The sequence below is a fragment of the Aureobasidium melanogenum genome (genome assembly GCF_000721775.1).
Source record: "Aureobasidium melanogenum CBS 110374 unplaced genomic scaffold scaffold_7, whole genome shotgun sequence".
Lineage (NCBI taxonomy): Eukaryota > Fungi > Ascomycota > Dothideomycetes > Dothideales > Saccotheciaceae > Aureobasidium > Aureobasidium melanogenum.
The window spans coordinates 112,151-125,189 of record NW_024470059.1 but is presented as its reverse complement, the minus strand read 5'-3'; the positions used below and the strand labels follow the sequence as shown (position 1 = coordinate 125,189).

The following is a 13,039-nucleotide window of genomic DNA, read 5'->3' as shown; positions in this document are numbered from 1 at the left end:
GCACAAATTACCCAAGCTTCGGCGCTACCAGATAGACGGTTATACACCGATTGGCTCTCCGCACTGCGCTCCGCAGACACCCAAAGCCAAAGAGTTTCCTTGACAAGCAGTTTCCCTTTTGCTCGACTTCGACTGGCTGGCCTTGTGATCGCGTGCTTCGTTTATCTTGGGGGCGGACACACGCGAGATTTCCACAATAACCCGTCCGCTGAGGGTGTGCTTGGTGGACCTTGCAGCTGTGTTCCAAACCTAACCTGACTTGGTTTTCGCGACAAGGACATTTGCCGGGTGCTGCTAAAAGTCGGTTCAGGAATGGCGTGCTCGAGGCCAAGAGACAGAGAAAAAAATTGCTTTGCAATGCGTTTGTAATGCCCAGGCGAGCGGTGAATTGCTTTGCACGCTTGTTTGGCGCCTCTTTGCTTGTTGTTGGTGTCTGGCCTGCGAAACAAAAAACAAATCGATCAACTATCATGGCTCATATTGCGTGATAAGCTCAACCAAGACCATGCAAGCGTAAGTTCAAGAAATGGCTTGGTTTAGCGATATCCTCCTCGCCAAGCCCTTGCTTATCACAGTCGTTTGGCGGAACTTGGTGAGAGATGTCCAGGTCTGGACTTGACTCAACGTGTGCTAGCTTTTTACGGCAGGTGAGCGACCAACGGTAGGGCTCCGCTCTCGACCGAGACGCATGCCTATTTTGCAACACTACAGGGCATCGAGCCTCGAACGGCGCTGATCCTGTTGACCTGCCTCATGGAGGTTGGACCAGAAATTGCCTCTTGTATCGAGACCTCGGATCCTCTGACGATCATAGCATTATCTGTCGCCCATGCTTTGCTGTAACACACGGGCTTCGCCTGCACGGTCAGTGCACAACGTGAGGTGCCCCGGGGTGTTGCACTGAAAGGTAGGCATATATGAGATGCACCTGTCCCTCGTCTTTGCGATCGTCTTTTGATCAGCCGTTCCCATATCGACCAACATATCCATCATGGCCGACCAAATCACACCGGAACGTTCTCTTGATGAGAAGCACAACTACACCATGGGTGCTGAGCCTGCCCATGCTCCTGGCTTGACCACTGAGGACTACGATGGCAAGCCCACCGAAGAAGAGCGCAAGACTCTTCGCCGTATTCCTGGCTCTCTTCCCACAGTCGCTTACCTGATTTGCGTTGTCGAATTCTGTGAGCGTGCCTCTTACTATGGATGTCAGCCCCTGTTCAGCAACTTCGTCAACCGTCCTATGCCTGTTGGTGGTAATGGATATGGTGCACCTGCAGAGGGTACCCAGCAGACCGCTGGTGCTCTTGGCATGGGTACTGTCAAGGCCAACGCTGTTTCTCAGTCATTCTCCCTGCTCTGTTACGCCCTCCCCCTGGTCTTCGGTTACCTTGCCGATGCAAAGACTGGCCGTTTCAAGCTCATCTGCTGGGGTGTCTTGCTCTTCGGTATTGCCCACGTTCTCCTGGTTGGCGCTTCTGCTCCTAGCCTTCTCGCCAATGGCTCTGCCAAGACTCCCTTCTTCATCTCCGTCTACCTCCTTGCTGTTGGTTCCGGTATGTGCATCCCATCAGTTCTCTGAGAAATGGGCATCTTATTAACGTGGTTTGCAGGTATCTTCAAGCCCAACGTCTCTCCTCTCCTTCTCGACCAAATGCCCGAAACTGTGCCCGTCGTGGTCTCCACCAAGAAGGGTGAGAGAGTCATTGTCGACCCTGAGGCTTCTACCGAGCGTGCTATGCTCTGGTTCTACCTCCTGATCAACATCGGAGGCTTTATGGGGGTGGCGGTTTGTTCTTCTGATACCTTTGTTACGTCAGAAACATGCTAATTCTTTCTTCTAGACTGCCTACTGCGAGAAGTATGTTGGCTGGTGGTTGGCCTTCCTCATTCCTCTCATCCTCTATATCCCTCTTCCCCTCCTTCTCTGGTACCTTCGCAAGCGTCTCGTTCTCCACCCACCAGGCGGTTCCGACCTTCCCAACGTCTTCAAGGTTCTTACTATCTGTTTCCGCGCTGGAGGCCTGAAGAGAATTGGTCGCCACGGTTTCTGGGAGCCTGCCAAGCCTTCCGTGATCGCCGCCAGAGGCCTTAGCTACCACACCTCTTGGGATGACCAGTTCGTTGAGGACGTTCGCCGTACTTTCCAGGCTACTGGTATCTTCTGTTTCTTCCCCATCCAGTACCTCAACGACAACGGTATCGGTTCCGCTGCCTCCTACCTGACCACCATGCTCACCACCAACGGTGTCCCCAACGACGTTATCAGCAACTTCAACTCCTTGTCCATTATCCTGATGGCTCCCGTTTTGAACTACGGTCTTTACCCTCTTCTCCGCAGATGGCACATTCGTTACGGCCCCGTTGCCCGTATGACCACCGGTCTTGCTCTCTCCACTCTTGGTGGCGTTGGCTACACTGTCCTCAACTCCTACGCCTACAAGCTCGGTCCTTGCGGCAAGTACGGTTCCAGCGAGACTTGCGTTGACGCCAACGGTGTTTCCCTCGTCGCTCCCATCACCATTTGGTGGGTCGCCATCCCCTACGCCATCGGTGGTATTTCCGAACTCTTCATCAACGTCCCCGCCTACGGTATTGCTTACTCGCGTGCTCCTCCCAACATGCGTGGTCTCGTCTCCGCCATCAACCTCTTCTCCACCGCCATTGCCTACCTCATTGGTCTTGCCTGCTCGTCCGTCATCAGAGACCCCTACCTCACCTGGGACTTCGGTGGCTGCGCCATTGCCGGCGGTATCCTTACCGTCGTCTTCTGGTTCCTGTTCAAGCACATCGATGACGAGGAGTACACTCTTTCCCAGCGCGATGACCACCACGTCACCCAGCAGGGCCGTGACCCCACCATGGATGGCCACAACCCTCACAACCCCGTCATTGGCACCGACCCTGCCGAGGTTCTCGAGTACGAGAAGAAGGGCGAGAAGGTTCCTCTCGCATACTGAAGAAAAAAAGTTTCTTTTCTTACACTGTTCGACGATACCACATATTATGTTTTTTTAGCTTCTAGACGATGATGAACCACGTATGATATTATGCGAGGATTCTGTAATGAATAAAAGCCAAGAGCTTCTTCTCTTTCAAAACTTGTCCAGTCTCTCCACTTTTTGCAATCGTGACAACATGTCTGCTATCGGTCTCAACACAACGCATGTATTTTGCCCTTGGGAGATTTGATCGCAAGGACGAACCGAAAGCCAATGAAACATTGAGATATATTTGGTTGTTTTCAAATATGTCTCAACAATTGGTTCTATAGTGTAATGGTTAGCACATCGGATTCTGATTCCGGTAATCCCAGTTCGATCCCGGGTAGGACCTTTCATTTTGCATCATTTGTCGAGACTCCACATCTTTGTCTACAGCAACAAAAGGTCCTAAGTTTTTGCGAAAGACGACGAGGCATGCTGTTTCCATGCTGAAAGGTAAGTTCCAGTGGAAAAGAGTGCCACAAGCAGTTCGTGGCTTACGAAGACACTTGATTCGATTAGCTTCCGTTCGAAACGCGTCTACATTTAGAAAGCGACTGCATTTTTTGTTGGCTATGGAAGGAGACTAGAAAACATTTCCACTCATAATATCCTCGCGGCTGCCGAGGTGGAACAAGGGGATATGTTCCAAAGGCGCAGAAACGTTAACCACTTGTCCGCCCGCATACGTCGCATTCGTCCACCAATAAGTCCACGGTTTCTCTTGATCACCGTCGGTCTGCGGAAGATAAACCTCCCAAGTCGTCATGTTGGGTAGCGTGACGGGAGTAACCAGAAGTCTGGGTCCAAACATGTATTGCTGGGTAGTAAAGTTGTTGTTTACTTTCGTCCATGCGGTAATGTTGGAATCACTGAGTGAGAAATCCATGTACAGTGGCCGCATGATCATTCGTCCGGTGGCGGAGAATTGTGCAAAGGTTGCGCGTAGGTAGGCGGAGAGCTGGTAGCGCAGGTTGATGTATGAGACTATGGTGGGTGTGTTTTGTGCTCCATATGTCCATGGCTCGTTGTCGCAAGTGAATGCACTCTTGGTGTCGCAGTTGCGGCTACCATGGTTTCGCATAAAGGGCAGGAAGGTCGTCCATTGTAGCCATCGCACGTATAGTTCGCGGTACTGGGGTCTATCGATGTTGTTGCTCCATTCGATGGTTGGATCGGCTTGGAAACCTCCTGCGTCGACTGTAAACCAGCCCCAACCTGTTGCCGCAGCAGATAATGCGTTCGACACTTGGCCACTGAGGGTCTCCCAGTTGGCTACCGTGTCACCCGACCAGATCATGCTGCAGAAGCGCTGGGAACCAATGTAGCCAGAACGAGACAGCGAGAGCGAGTCACAGGCAGAACCTTGCTGTGTGTTTGAGGCATTGCGTTGGCCTTCTTCAATAGCTTGTTGGTGAGCCCAAGGGTAGAGTTTGCCGACACTGAGTTGCGTGCCCGCGTGGTACAAAACATCAGGAAGAGGATAAGGAATACTTTGAATATACGACTGTTGTCCATTATTCTCCCAAGCTTCTCCGAGTGCACCTCCATCCGCTTGATCGATCCAGAAGTTCTTGATTCCTTTTTCATAGTAATTGCGGCGCAGTGTATCCCACAGGAACTTTCGTGCCCCAGGATTTGTGGAGTCGTAGTTGCGAATGTATGATCCATTCCACGAATCTGTTGTGCCAGGACCAGAGCGAGTGGCTGAGAGATAACCATCTGCTTGCATCTCGATGTAGTTGACACTGGCGTCTTCAACGCTAGGCCAGAGTGAAGCCATCATCTCTGCACCCGTAAGCTGCTTCACTTGCGCAGCCATGTATGACACATTGGGCCACAGAGCAGGATCCAATCCCCAATCGCCCTGATGCGCCCACGACTGATAGTCGATCACAATCATTGACACGGGTATACTGCGATTATGGAAGTTCTGAGCTAGTAGCAAGACTTCTGTCTGATTCTCGTATCGGAGTTTGGAGTGCAGGTAGCCGAGCGAGAAGTCTGGAGGTGTTGGTGCACGACCGGTGATTGCAGACAGTTTTCGTTGGAGGCCATCATAGTCTCCTTGAGGGGCGCTGACAATAGCATAATCTACGACAGTCGTAGACTCTGATGTAAAACGGTTTCGTAGCGGACCGAACTCCATACGACCCTCGGCAGCCGAGTTCCAGACAAAGCCATAGCCTCGACTACTCATGAACATGGGTGTAGGAATATGTGTATTGAAATTTATGAGGTCAATCACAGCCCCTTTCTTGTTGACCATGTGATCTTGCTGAGTACCCGTGCCGTATATTTGCTCGTCAGGATCTGTGCTAAACGAGAATACTGCCGAGAACTCGCTTCCAGGTCCTCTCCAAGAATAATATCGTGGATTTAGTGACTTGACAGGATTGTATTCATTCGTGAGTAGTGTCTCTGAGCCGTTAGCTTCGACACGATAGAACGCCAGACGATAATGGCCATCATCGAGCCCAAATGTCCTGAACACGGCATTGCCGTTACGGATGGAGACTGACATGTTTCCATTGGACCTGATGTCGTAGCTCATACCTCGAGCTTTGCCATTTTCGGGACCTTCGACAGGGGGATCGTAGAGGAAGCTAATCTCGTTACCGCTGGGCGGTCGAAATGCCCATGCTCTGACACGGAAACCATCATATCCATAAGGCTGGACAAGCACAGTCTCGAAGCCGTGCTGAATGCGGACACCCGTAGAGTTTGGTGTTATGTAGCCAGTGCTTACATTGTAGCCAACGACTAGACTGCTTAGCGAGAAGAGAAGAAGAGCAAGCGTATCGAGCCGCAATGAAAGCCCCATAATGTGGCAATGGTAGCAAAGTTGAATCTTGAGTTGGACATGGGATTCACATCTTAGGTTTATATCTGCTCATCACATCGTACATTTACCTTGTGCAGTGACGTTAATGTCCACTTCAGATGTTCAGGCTAAAGAGGAACATTGTGAAAGTGTCCGGCGGGGCAATGGCGATCACATTCACAATGCAACCCTGAGCCCTCTCACAAAGCCCACGTAAGGATACTCCGAGTATGTTGACCAAGACGATCGATTGCAAGGACACGCAGAGGATCATGACCTGCGAAAAGCAGAAGGTGGGGTTGACGTCGATGGGCAAAGGCTTGGCGGGAAAAGCACATTCAATTCGTCGAACACAGAGCCAGCCCCCATATTGACTTTCGATGAAACCTTCTCGGTATAATATTATACCGGCCATCAGCGGTCCCTAGCGTAACTTGAAGACAAGAGCATCAACATTTATCTGCACCATGCGCTCACTGAGGGTGTTACGGAACCATAATGCTTCGAACATCGTCTTCGCGATGAATACCTGCGCAGCCTTGTGGGCACGCCGGTCAGGAATATGTATTGAAGGAGGTGAAGTTCCGTAAGACACGGTGGGTTTGAGAATTCTCCTTTCGATGTGGTCTTGTCATCAAGAACATCACCTCATGATGTCGACCTGGAAGGAATGGTTGCCTGTGTCGTTGTCGCGTCTCCGCGTCGCGATGAAACAACCAGGCAACATCATCCGTTTAACTTCGTGGTTTATCTGAACAATATTCCCACCTTTCAAACACTTTCGCAACAACTTTGCAGATCATTATGGCGAGGACCAAACAAACAGCTCGCAAGTCAGCCGAAGCGAGACCGCCCAGGAAACAGCTCTCAAGCAGCACATTCAAGCCCTTGACGATCATCGACCACACTGGAAATAAAATCGCCGTTCCGAGTAGATCCTCGTTCCGGGAAGTTGGCTTCTTCCCATTCCAGGTATACATACTCGCAAGTGCTGGGAGCCTCTCCACCGACAGCGACTTCCCTGAAATGTTGAAGGACTACATTTTCTTCAATGATGCCGCTATCAGATTCAACGAGAATTGTGACTGGCGGCTAGAAATCTTCAGTGTTCCCCAGTCCTCTATAGTGGATTGTATCAACCACCATGAGCAAGAAAAGCGGCACCGAAATTCGCTAGGCAAAGGTCCGATCTTGCTGAACCGCAAAGAACTGCTTGTGGTCGATGATGTGGACTGGGAGACGAAAGGACTTCTTTCGGTGGAGTATACTGCTCAGCTGCTTAGCCGCGACGGCAGTGAGCGTGAATTTGAAAACCACGTTAATGATTATAAGGGCTATCAGGACGAAGAAGAACTCGCACTTCCTGGTCTAAGGCAAGACCTGGTGGTACAGCGCCATACACATGTCAATCAGCTTGCCGAACATTTCCTGCAACCTATCTGGTATGATGAAGGCCACGAGTGGGCACTTAGCTCGTTGACGGATCGCAATATCGCTCTCGGTTGGCCTGAAGATCCTCGCCTCTTGGAATACAACATTTTGCCAGACAAGCCAGTCGCCAAACAGATTACTCGCAGTTATTCACGAACTGAGAAGAGACCACGGCTTGATGATGAATGCGAATACGATGATGATGATGAGGGTGATCAGTTCACTAGTTATCTCGAATGGGAAGACATCATCACCTATGGCGAGCGATGCGATCCCGACACTAAAATGCCCAAATGCATTGCACATTCCACGAAACCATCAGCCTTGCGGTCAGATATATGCGCACCTATGCAAATGGTCGAGTTGGACAATGTCGAAGCACGCGAACTTATTGACAGCGTGGGAAGAACATGCGTCGACTGCAGCCATGTCGCGCATGCCCCTTGCGAAACGAAATTCTCGTATACTCTCTATGTCATTGGTAAACGAGCGGAGTCGCCTCAGACATATTTTGCTTCTCTGAATTGCAAGCTTCTGGGAAGCATCCCTTGGACGTTACACGTTTACTTTGTGCCCGACTTAGCATCAGCACTTTCGCATAACGACGACGAGATGGCGAGCCGACCTACGTCTGGTAGACTGCCAATAAACTATGCTGGACCGCCGGATCGACCTCAATCGCATGTATGCTTATATGTTGACGAGCACATGGCTTGGGAAGCAGGTCCAAAAATTGTCACGCGAGATGTGTCCACGACAAGAGCTGAACTTGAAGTCATGCATGCAGGTGGCTGGGACGATGCAGCCCAGATGCTCTTTACCTGGCTCGTCATTTGTGCTGAGACACCAAGGTATACCGCATCAAAACCCTATGCAGGAGAAACATGGCTGACTATATTTTAGAATCATGGGCTCGCTGAGTGTAGATCAACCACCAGCAATCACAGCATCTGCCTCTTTGGCAACCACGCATCCGGGTCCTGGAGAGTGCCGTGCACCGGAAGAGATGCATCTCAGTTTGACACTCGCTCTCGACGCTGCAGTGACAAGCAGCATCACCGTCAATACGCACAATACCATCTTGACCTCGAACGACCTTCTTTGGGACCAATTCTTGGTTATTATGGATGCTGAAACTAACGAAGAGATCATTCTGCCTCCATCGCCATCGTATCCGTGGAATGCACCACATGTTCTGAGTGTGGAACAACTACAAGGGCTATCTTTCCCTTTCTCTGCTACCTCGCCTGTTCAACATCAAATACTTACGCTTCGGCCGGGTGAGAAAACCGTTCGTACGATCATCTTCAAGAAAAGTCGCCTTCTTGGACGCTACCAAAGCTTTTTAGTCAAGGACAAGCGTTACAACATTTTTCTTAAACTAGGTCAGACGGCCCAGAGATGGATTTGGGGTGATTTGGAAGATGCAACTGGCCCACTGGGCATGAATGCGATACCGATACTCGATGCAGGTGACACCGCTCAATTCATCTTCGAAGGACCAACCGAAGAAGAGTCGTCCTTTATATTGCCTCATTGTCAAATCGACCTCTGAAAGTGTCGATGGCAAACGCTCTCAAGTCCTGCTTCTTCTGGTCCATGCTTGAAGAAAAGCATGACATAGCTAGGACAGTTCATTGGGATGCGCACTCCACTACGCCTGTGGGTGTGCATGCTTGATATTCAGCGCCCGGGTGATCCTGCAGAAAGCCTTGCAGACATCCGGTCGAGTCGTAAATATCAAAGTCCTAAGCTTTGGTGGCCATCAGTAACAGCGACAGAGAGACGATCGCTTTGGTAATCATATCTGCTTCCGGACTTGATCGAAGTGCGAAACTCTTGCTTGAGTTCCTCGATTGTGCTTGGCGCTTTGGCAGTGAAATTGACAGTACGTTCAAGGTCCTTGGCGTAGTATCTGATAGTGACTGGGTGAGGACCGTCTTTGAGCTTATCGTATCTGAACATGATGGTGCTGACTTTCGCTGGGGGGTCTTCAGTCAGGAGCATTTGTTCTGAACAATGACTGGAAAGACTGCTCAGAAGGGGTTTTGCAAGCAAATAACGACTTCGAGATGTTCGGAGGCTAGGCCCTGATGGAAGTCGTCTGGATTTATGTATCAAGCGTCTGTCATGTTCTGGCAAGCGTGAACAGAGGAAGAGACACGAGCGGCGTCAGTCGGCGTCGCTCGCGTCGCTCAGCTACTACATAGCGGTTGCGAGTGAGCTATGAGATCGTCATTGGGAAAAGTAGCCGTGATTGAGCGACGTGGGACTTACCAGTTCATACTGTGTGCAAGGCTTAAAGCGTTGCGGCACAGATTCTATCTCTGTAGCATTCAAGTGACTTGATAACCTCTGTTGTTGAGCAGGAACGGACTGCTGGTAGCTTTAGTATCGACCGACTTGTTTATAGCATGATATCTCCGTTCTCAATGAAAGCCATCAAGGTAGAGATGATGAGCTTGTCATTCGTATGATGATTGATGTCAACAGTATCGGTGCCAGCACTAGAAAGTGTTCGCAACAACGGCCATCCATGTCTTGGCGACCAGCCACTCCGCGGCTTCAAGACTGCTGATGACTTCTTGAGCGGAACCCTACGGAGAGGATATTTCAAAGCATGGCGGATGTCATGCAGAGTATATATATCATGTTCCGAGAATCCCGCTCGAGTGCCTCTGCGCTCTGTTTCGACATCCTGCCACCTTGACTGCGATCGCTCGAGGTTCTGCCGCAAAAATCAATCCATTCCTTGCGATCCTGACCATGGCCTTCGAACTCGCAAACAACTATCGTGGCGCACATTTGGTGGTGCAACCATCCGACTTAGCACTAAACCCGCCGGAAAGCTATCTGTATATTCAGGATGGGCTCATCATCTCTTGCGGCGTCATCTATGCGCTTTGCTATGTATTCTACATGATACGTACATATCGCGACAAGACATGCGCCGGTTTCATCGAGTTCACGTAAGGCATACTTGTGATTCGCGAGGCACGGGTATACTGACTGGTTGCAATCAGCTGTGGAACGATGGCCTACGAGATATTCTATGCCTACGCTACAACGACTACAACATTTGAACGCATCAGCTTTTCCATGTGGTTTTTGCTGGACTTTACATTTGCAGCAGTTACGATTCTTAGCACCCGGGCGCCTGGTACTCGCTCTCCAGTGGTCGCAAGGATGATTTTTGGTGTCATTGCCTGTTTAGCGTTCTTCTGGAAACTCGCGCAAATATGGCCAGATGAACGAGAACAGATTACTGCCTACTGGACTGGGCTGGCTTTGCAATTTCCCATCGGATGGGGAAGTCTGTACTTGTTGATCAAGAATTGGGACACCAAAGGCCATTCGTTGGAAATCTGGTAAGTTGATGTTTGCGGGGGATGCAATTGAGAGCTAGAAACTTATGTTGGTGCAGGATCACAAGATATCTTGGTTGCTGGACAGCGTACGGTGTGTTTGCATGGCGCTATCTGAACGTGCCGCAGAATTGGTCGTACGTTGGTTCAGGGGTAAGTGTTGCGGTTATCGCTTTGACCATGGTTCCAGAGACGATATATCCTTTTGTCTACATCTGGGTACACAAGACGAAGAAGGAAAAGACAGTGACAAGAGATGTTGCTTATCGCGATCAGAAGGTCTCTCTTTAGACAAGCTATCGGCAATTTTTCAGCCTAAATGCAGTCCTTACTATGTTCACCAGTGTCCGAATCCGCTCACACACCCAGACCAAACGAACAGACATGAACAATATTGAAAGTGTTGAGAGACTAACACAAGAGATATACTGTTTCAAGGGAGGGGCTGCGAGGATACGTGCTTGTGATGTGCGAGCACGCCATATTTCTTATCTCCATCATTTCCGAGACTCGAACATATAACTGTCTTTTGCGCACTACAACCTAACAACAATTATCTCTTGCGAACTGTTACAGAGAAAAGCACAAAGAGGAGTATCGAACATAATATGGCCTCTCAGGAAAATGTCGGGACGACCAAGAAGCCGTGGATCATGAACGCCTTCGCCATGACTGCACCGGGACACCTCGCACCAGGTATGCGCTAGCACTCGAAGACCTAAACGCTGTTCCTAATTCATACATAAGGTCTCTGGAGACACCCTTCACAGCAGAAACAAACACTAGACCATTGGGTCAAGCTCGCGAAGTTCCTGGATGAGAACCACTTCCACGGCATCTTTTTCGCCGACGTGCTCGGCATCTACGACGTATACCAAAGCAGCAATGATGCTGCTCTAAGCAGCGGTGCTCAGATTCCCATCCTCCAGATTGACTTACTGGTCTCGGCTCTAGCGTATGCGACCAAGAATCTATCTTTTGGTATTACGGCGTCAACGACTTATGAGCATCCTTATGCTTTGGCGAGGAAATTTTCGACCCTGGATCAAGTGACTAATGGTCGCGTTGGTTGGAATATTGTTACTAGTTACCTGGAAAGCGCAGCAAAGTCTTATGGCTTGGAGGGCAATATCGAGCATGACGAGCGCTATAGGATTGCTGACGAGTTCATGGATGTGTTTTACAAGTTACTGGAGGGCAGTTGGCAAGATTCTGCTGTGGAATCGGATAAAAAGACTGGTGTCTGGACGAACCCAGACAAAGTCAAAAAGATCAACCATGAAGGGTAGGTGCAGTCACGTTGAGCACATCGTTGAACCAAAACTGACCGAATGCAGCAAGTACTTCAAGTCAGCAGGTCCAAATCTTGTGGATCCTTCACCTCAGCGCACACCTTTTCTGCTGCAAGCAGGTGCATCCAAAGCAGGCAAAGACTTTGCCGCAAAGCATGCAGAAGCAATGTTCCTTCCAGGTCTCGTGCCCGCAAAAACCGCCAAAGTGGTTGCTGAGACCAAAGCCTTGCTTCGCTCAATCGGCAGACCTGAAGACAGCATAAAGTTTATCGCAGGCATCTTCATCTGCGTCGACGAAACCGACGAAAAGGCACAAGCGAAGTTCGATGACTATCTAAGATATGCTGACACTGAGGGTACTGCTGCGTTGTTTGGTGGTTGGACAGGTACAGATCTGTCAACATTCACGGATGATGAAGATTTTGCTTTTAGCACAAAGGCACCTGCTATTCAGTCGATGATCGCGTCTTGGACGGAAACTGTCCCTGGTACTAAAGACCTCAAGTGGACGAAGAAGCACGTCCTCGAGCATCTTGCCATCTCAGGCGCTCATCCACGAGCTATCGGCAGTCCGACCACTGTAGCCGACATTCTCGAACGATGGGTCGAGGAGGCAGGAGTAGATGGATTTAACATAAATTACGCGGTCACACCAGACACTTTTGAAGATCTGGTTACGTTCTTGTGGCCTGAGTTGAGCAAACGAGGGGTCCTGCAGGAAAACTATGCTGGAAGCACAATGCGCGAGAATTATTTGCAAGATGGTGAAGGTCCAAGAGCTAGAAACTGGCATCCTTTGAGGCAGTATACCTGGAGCGGATAGTCTCGAAAATCGTAGCACTATCGACTCCTTCAAGAGGTTACTCTGGCTGCATCAAAACTCCAGCATTTTTCTTTTGCATCAGCAGTCCTGAGCGATTTAGTGATTCAAAAGCTCGTATAACAGGAAAGATACCGACTTCCGTTTGGTGTTTCCCCATTCAAGATTCTTGCTGATCGCAAACCTTCCCCTCCTCTACCCCACTTGATACGGCCGACTGGTCGGAAGCGATACCAGTCGGAACGGAAGCGATACCTGTTGCACAAAGAGTGGGGGAGCTTCTTCAAAAACCTTTGATCTGACATGATACAGTCAATCAG

General features: G+C 49.9%; 5 protein-coding genes across 5 annotated transcripts; 4 read left to right on the top strand and 1 right to left on the bottom strand.

Moving 5' to 3' along the window:
* Positions 1 to 1,045: 1,045 nt before the first annotated feature.
* Positions 1,046 to 2,963, top strand: M437DRAFT_46127 (MFS general substrate transporter; the record flags this gene model as incomplete). Its single annotated transcript, XM_041021212.1, has 3 exons — positions 1,046 to 1,559; positions 1,617 to 1,792; positions 1,848 to 2,963. 3 exons carry the CDS (start codon positions 1,046 to 1,048, stop codon positions 2,961 to 2,963), a joined length of 1,806 nt encoding a protein of 601 aa, XP_040880751.1.
* A 610-nt stretch (positions 2,964 to 3,573) lies between these two features.
* Positions 3,574 to 5,811, bottom strand: M437DRAFT_74308 (uncharacterized protein; the record flags this gene model as incomplete). The annotated part of the gene is made up of 1 exon (XM_041026215.1): positions 3,574 to 5,811. One exon carries the CDS (start codon positions 5,809 to 5,811, stop codon positions 3,574 to 3,576), a length of 2,238 nt encoding a protein of 745 aa, XP_040880750.1.
* Positions 5,812 to 6,615: 804 nt separating this feature from the next.
* Positions 6,616 to 8,797, top strand: M437DRAFT_45845 (uncharacterized protein; the record flags this gene model as incomplete). Its single annotated transcript, XM_041021158.1, has 2 exons — positions 6,616 to 8,093; positions 8,146 to 8,797. 2 exons carry the CDS (start codon positions 6,616 to 6,618, stop codon positions 8,795 to 8,797), a joined length of 2,130 nt encoding a protein of 709 aa, XP_040880749.1.
* A 1,211-nt stretch (positions 8,798 to 10,008) lies between these two features.
* Positions 10,009 to 10,898, top strand: M437DRAFT_74306 (uncharacterized protein; the record flags this gene model as incomplete). Its single annotated transcript, XM_041026214.1, has 3 exons — positions 10,009 to 10,211; positions 10,266 to 10,610; positions 10,667 to 10,898. 3 exons carry the CDS (start codon positions 10,009 to 10,011, stop codon positions 10,896 to 10,898), a joined length of 780 nt encoding a protein of 259 aa, XP_040880748.1.
* Positions 10,899 to 11,215: 317 nt separating this feature from the next.
* Positions 11,216 to 12,722, top strand: M437DRAFT_45607 (Nitrilotriacetate monooxygenase component A/pristinamycin IIA synthase subunit A; the record flags this gene model as incomplete). The annotated part of the gene is made up of 3 exons (XM_041021114.1): positions 11,216 to 11,303; positions 11,355 to 11,892; positions 11,945 to 12,722. The coding sequence occupies 3 exons, from the start codon at positions 11,216 to 11,218 to the stop codon at positions 12,720 to 12,722; spliced, it is 1,404 nt and encodes a 467-aa protein (XP_040880747.1).
* Between the last annotated feature and the right edge of the window lie 317 nt (positions 12,723 to 13,039).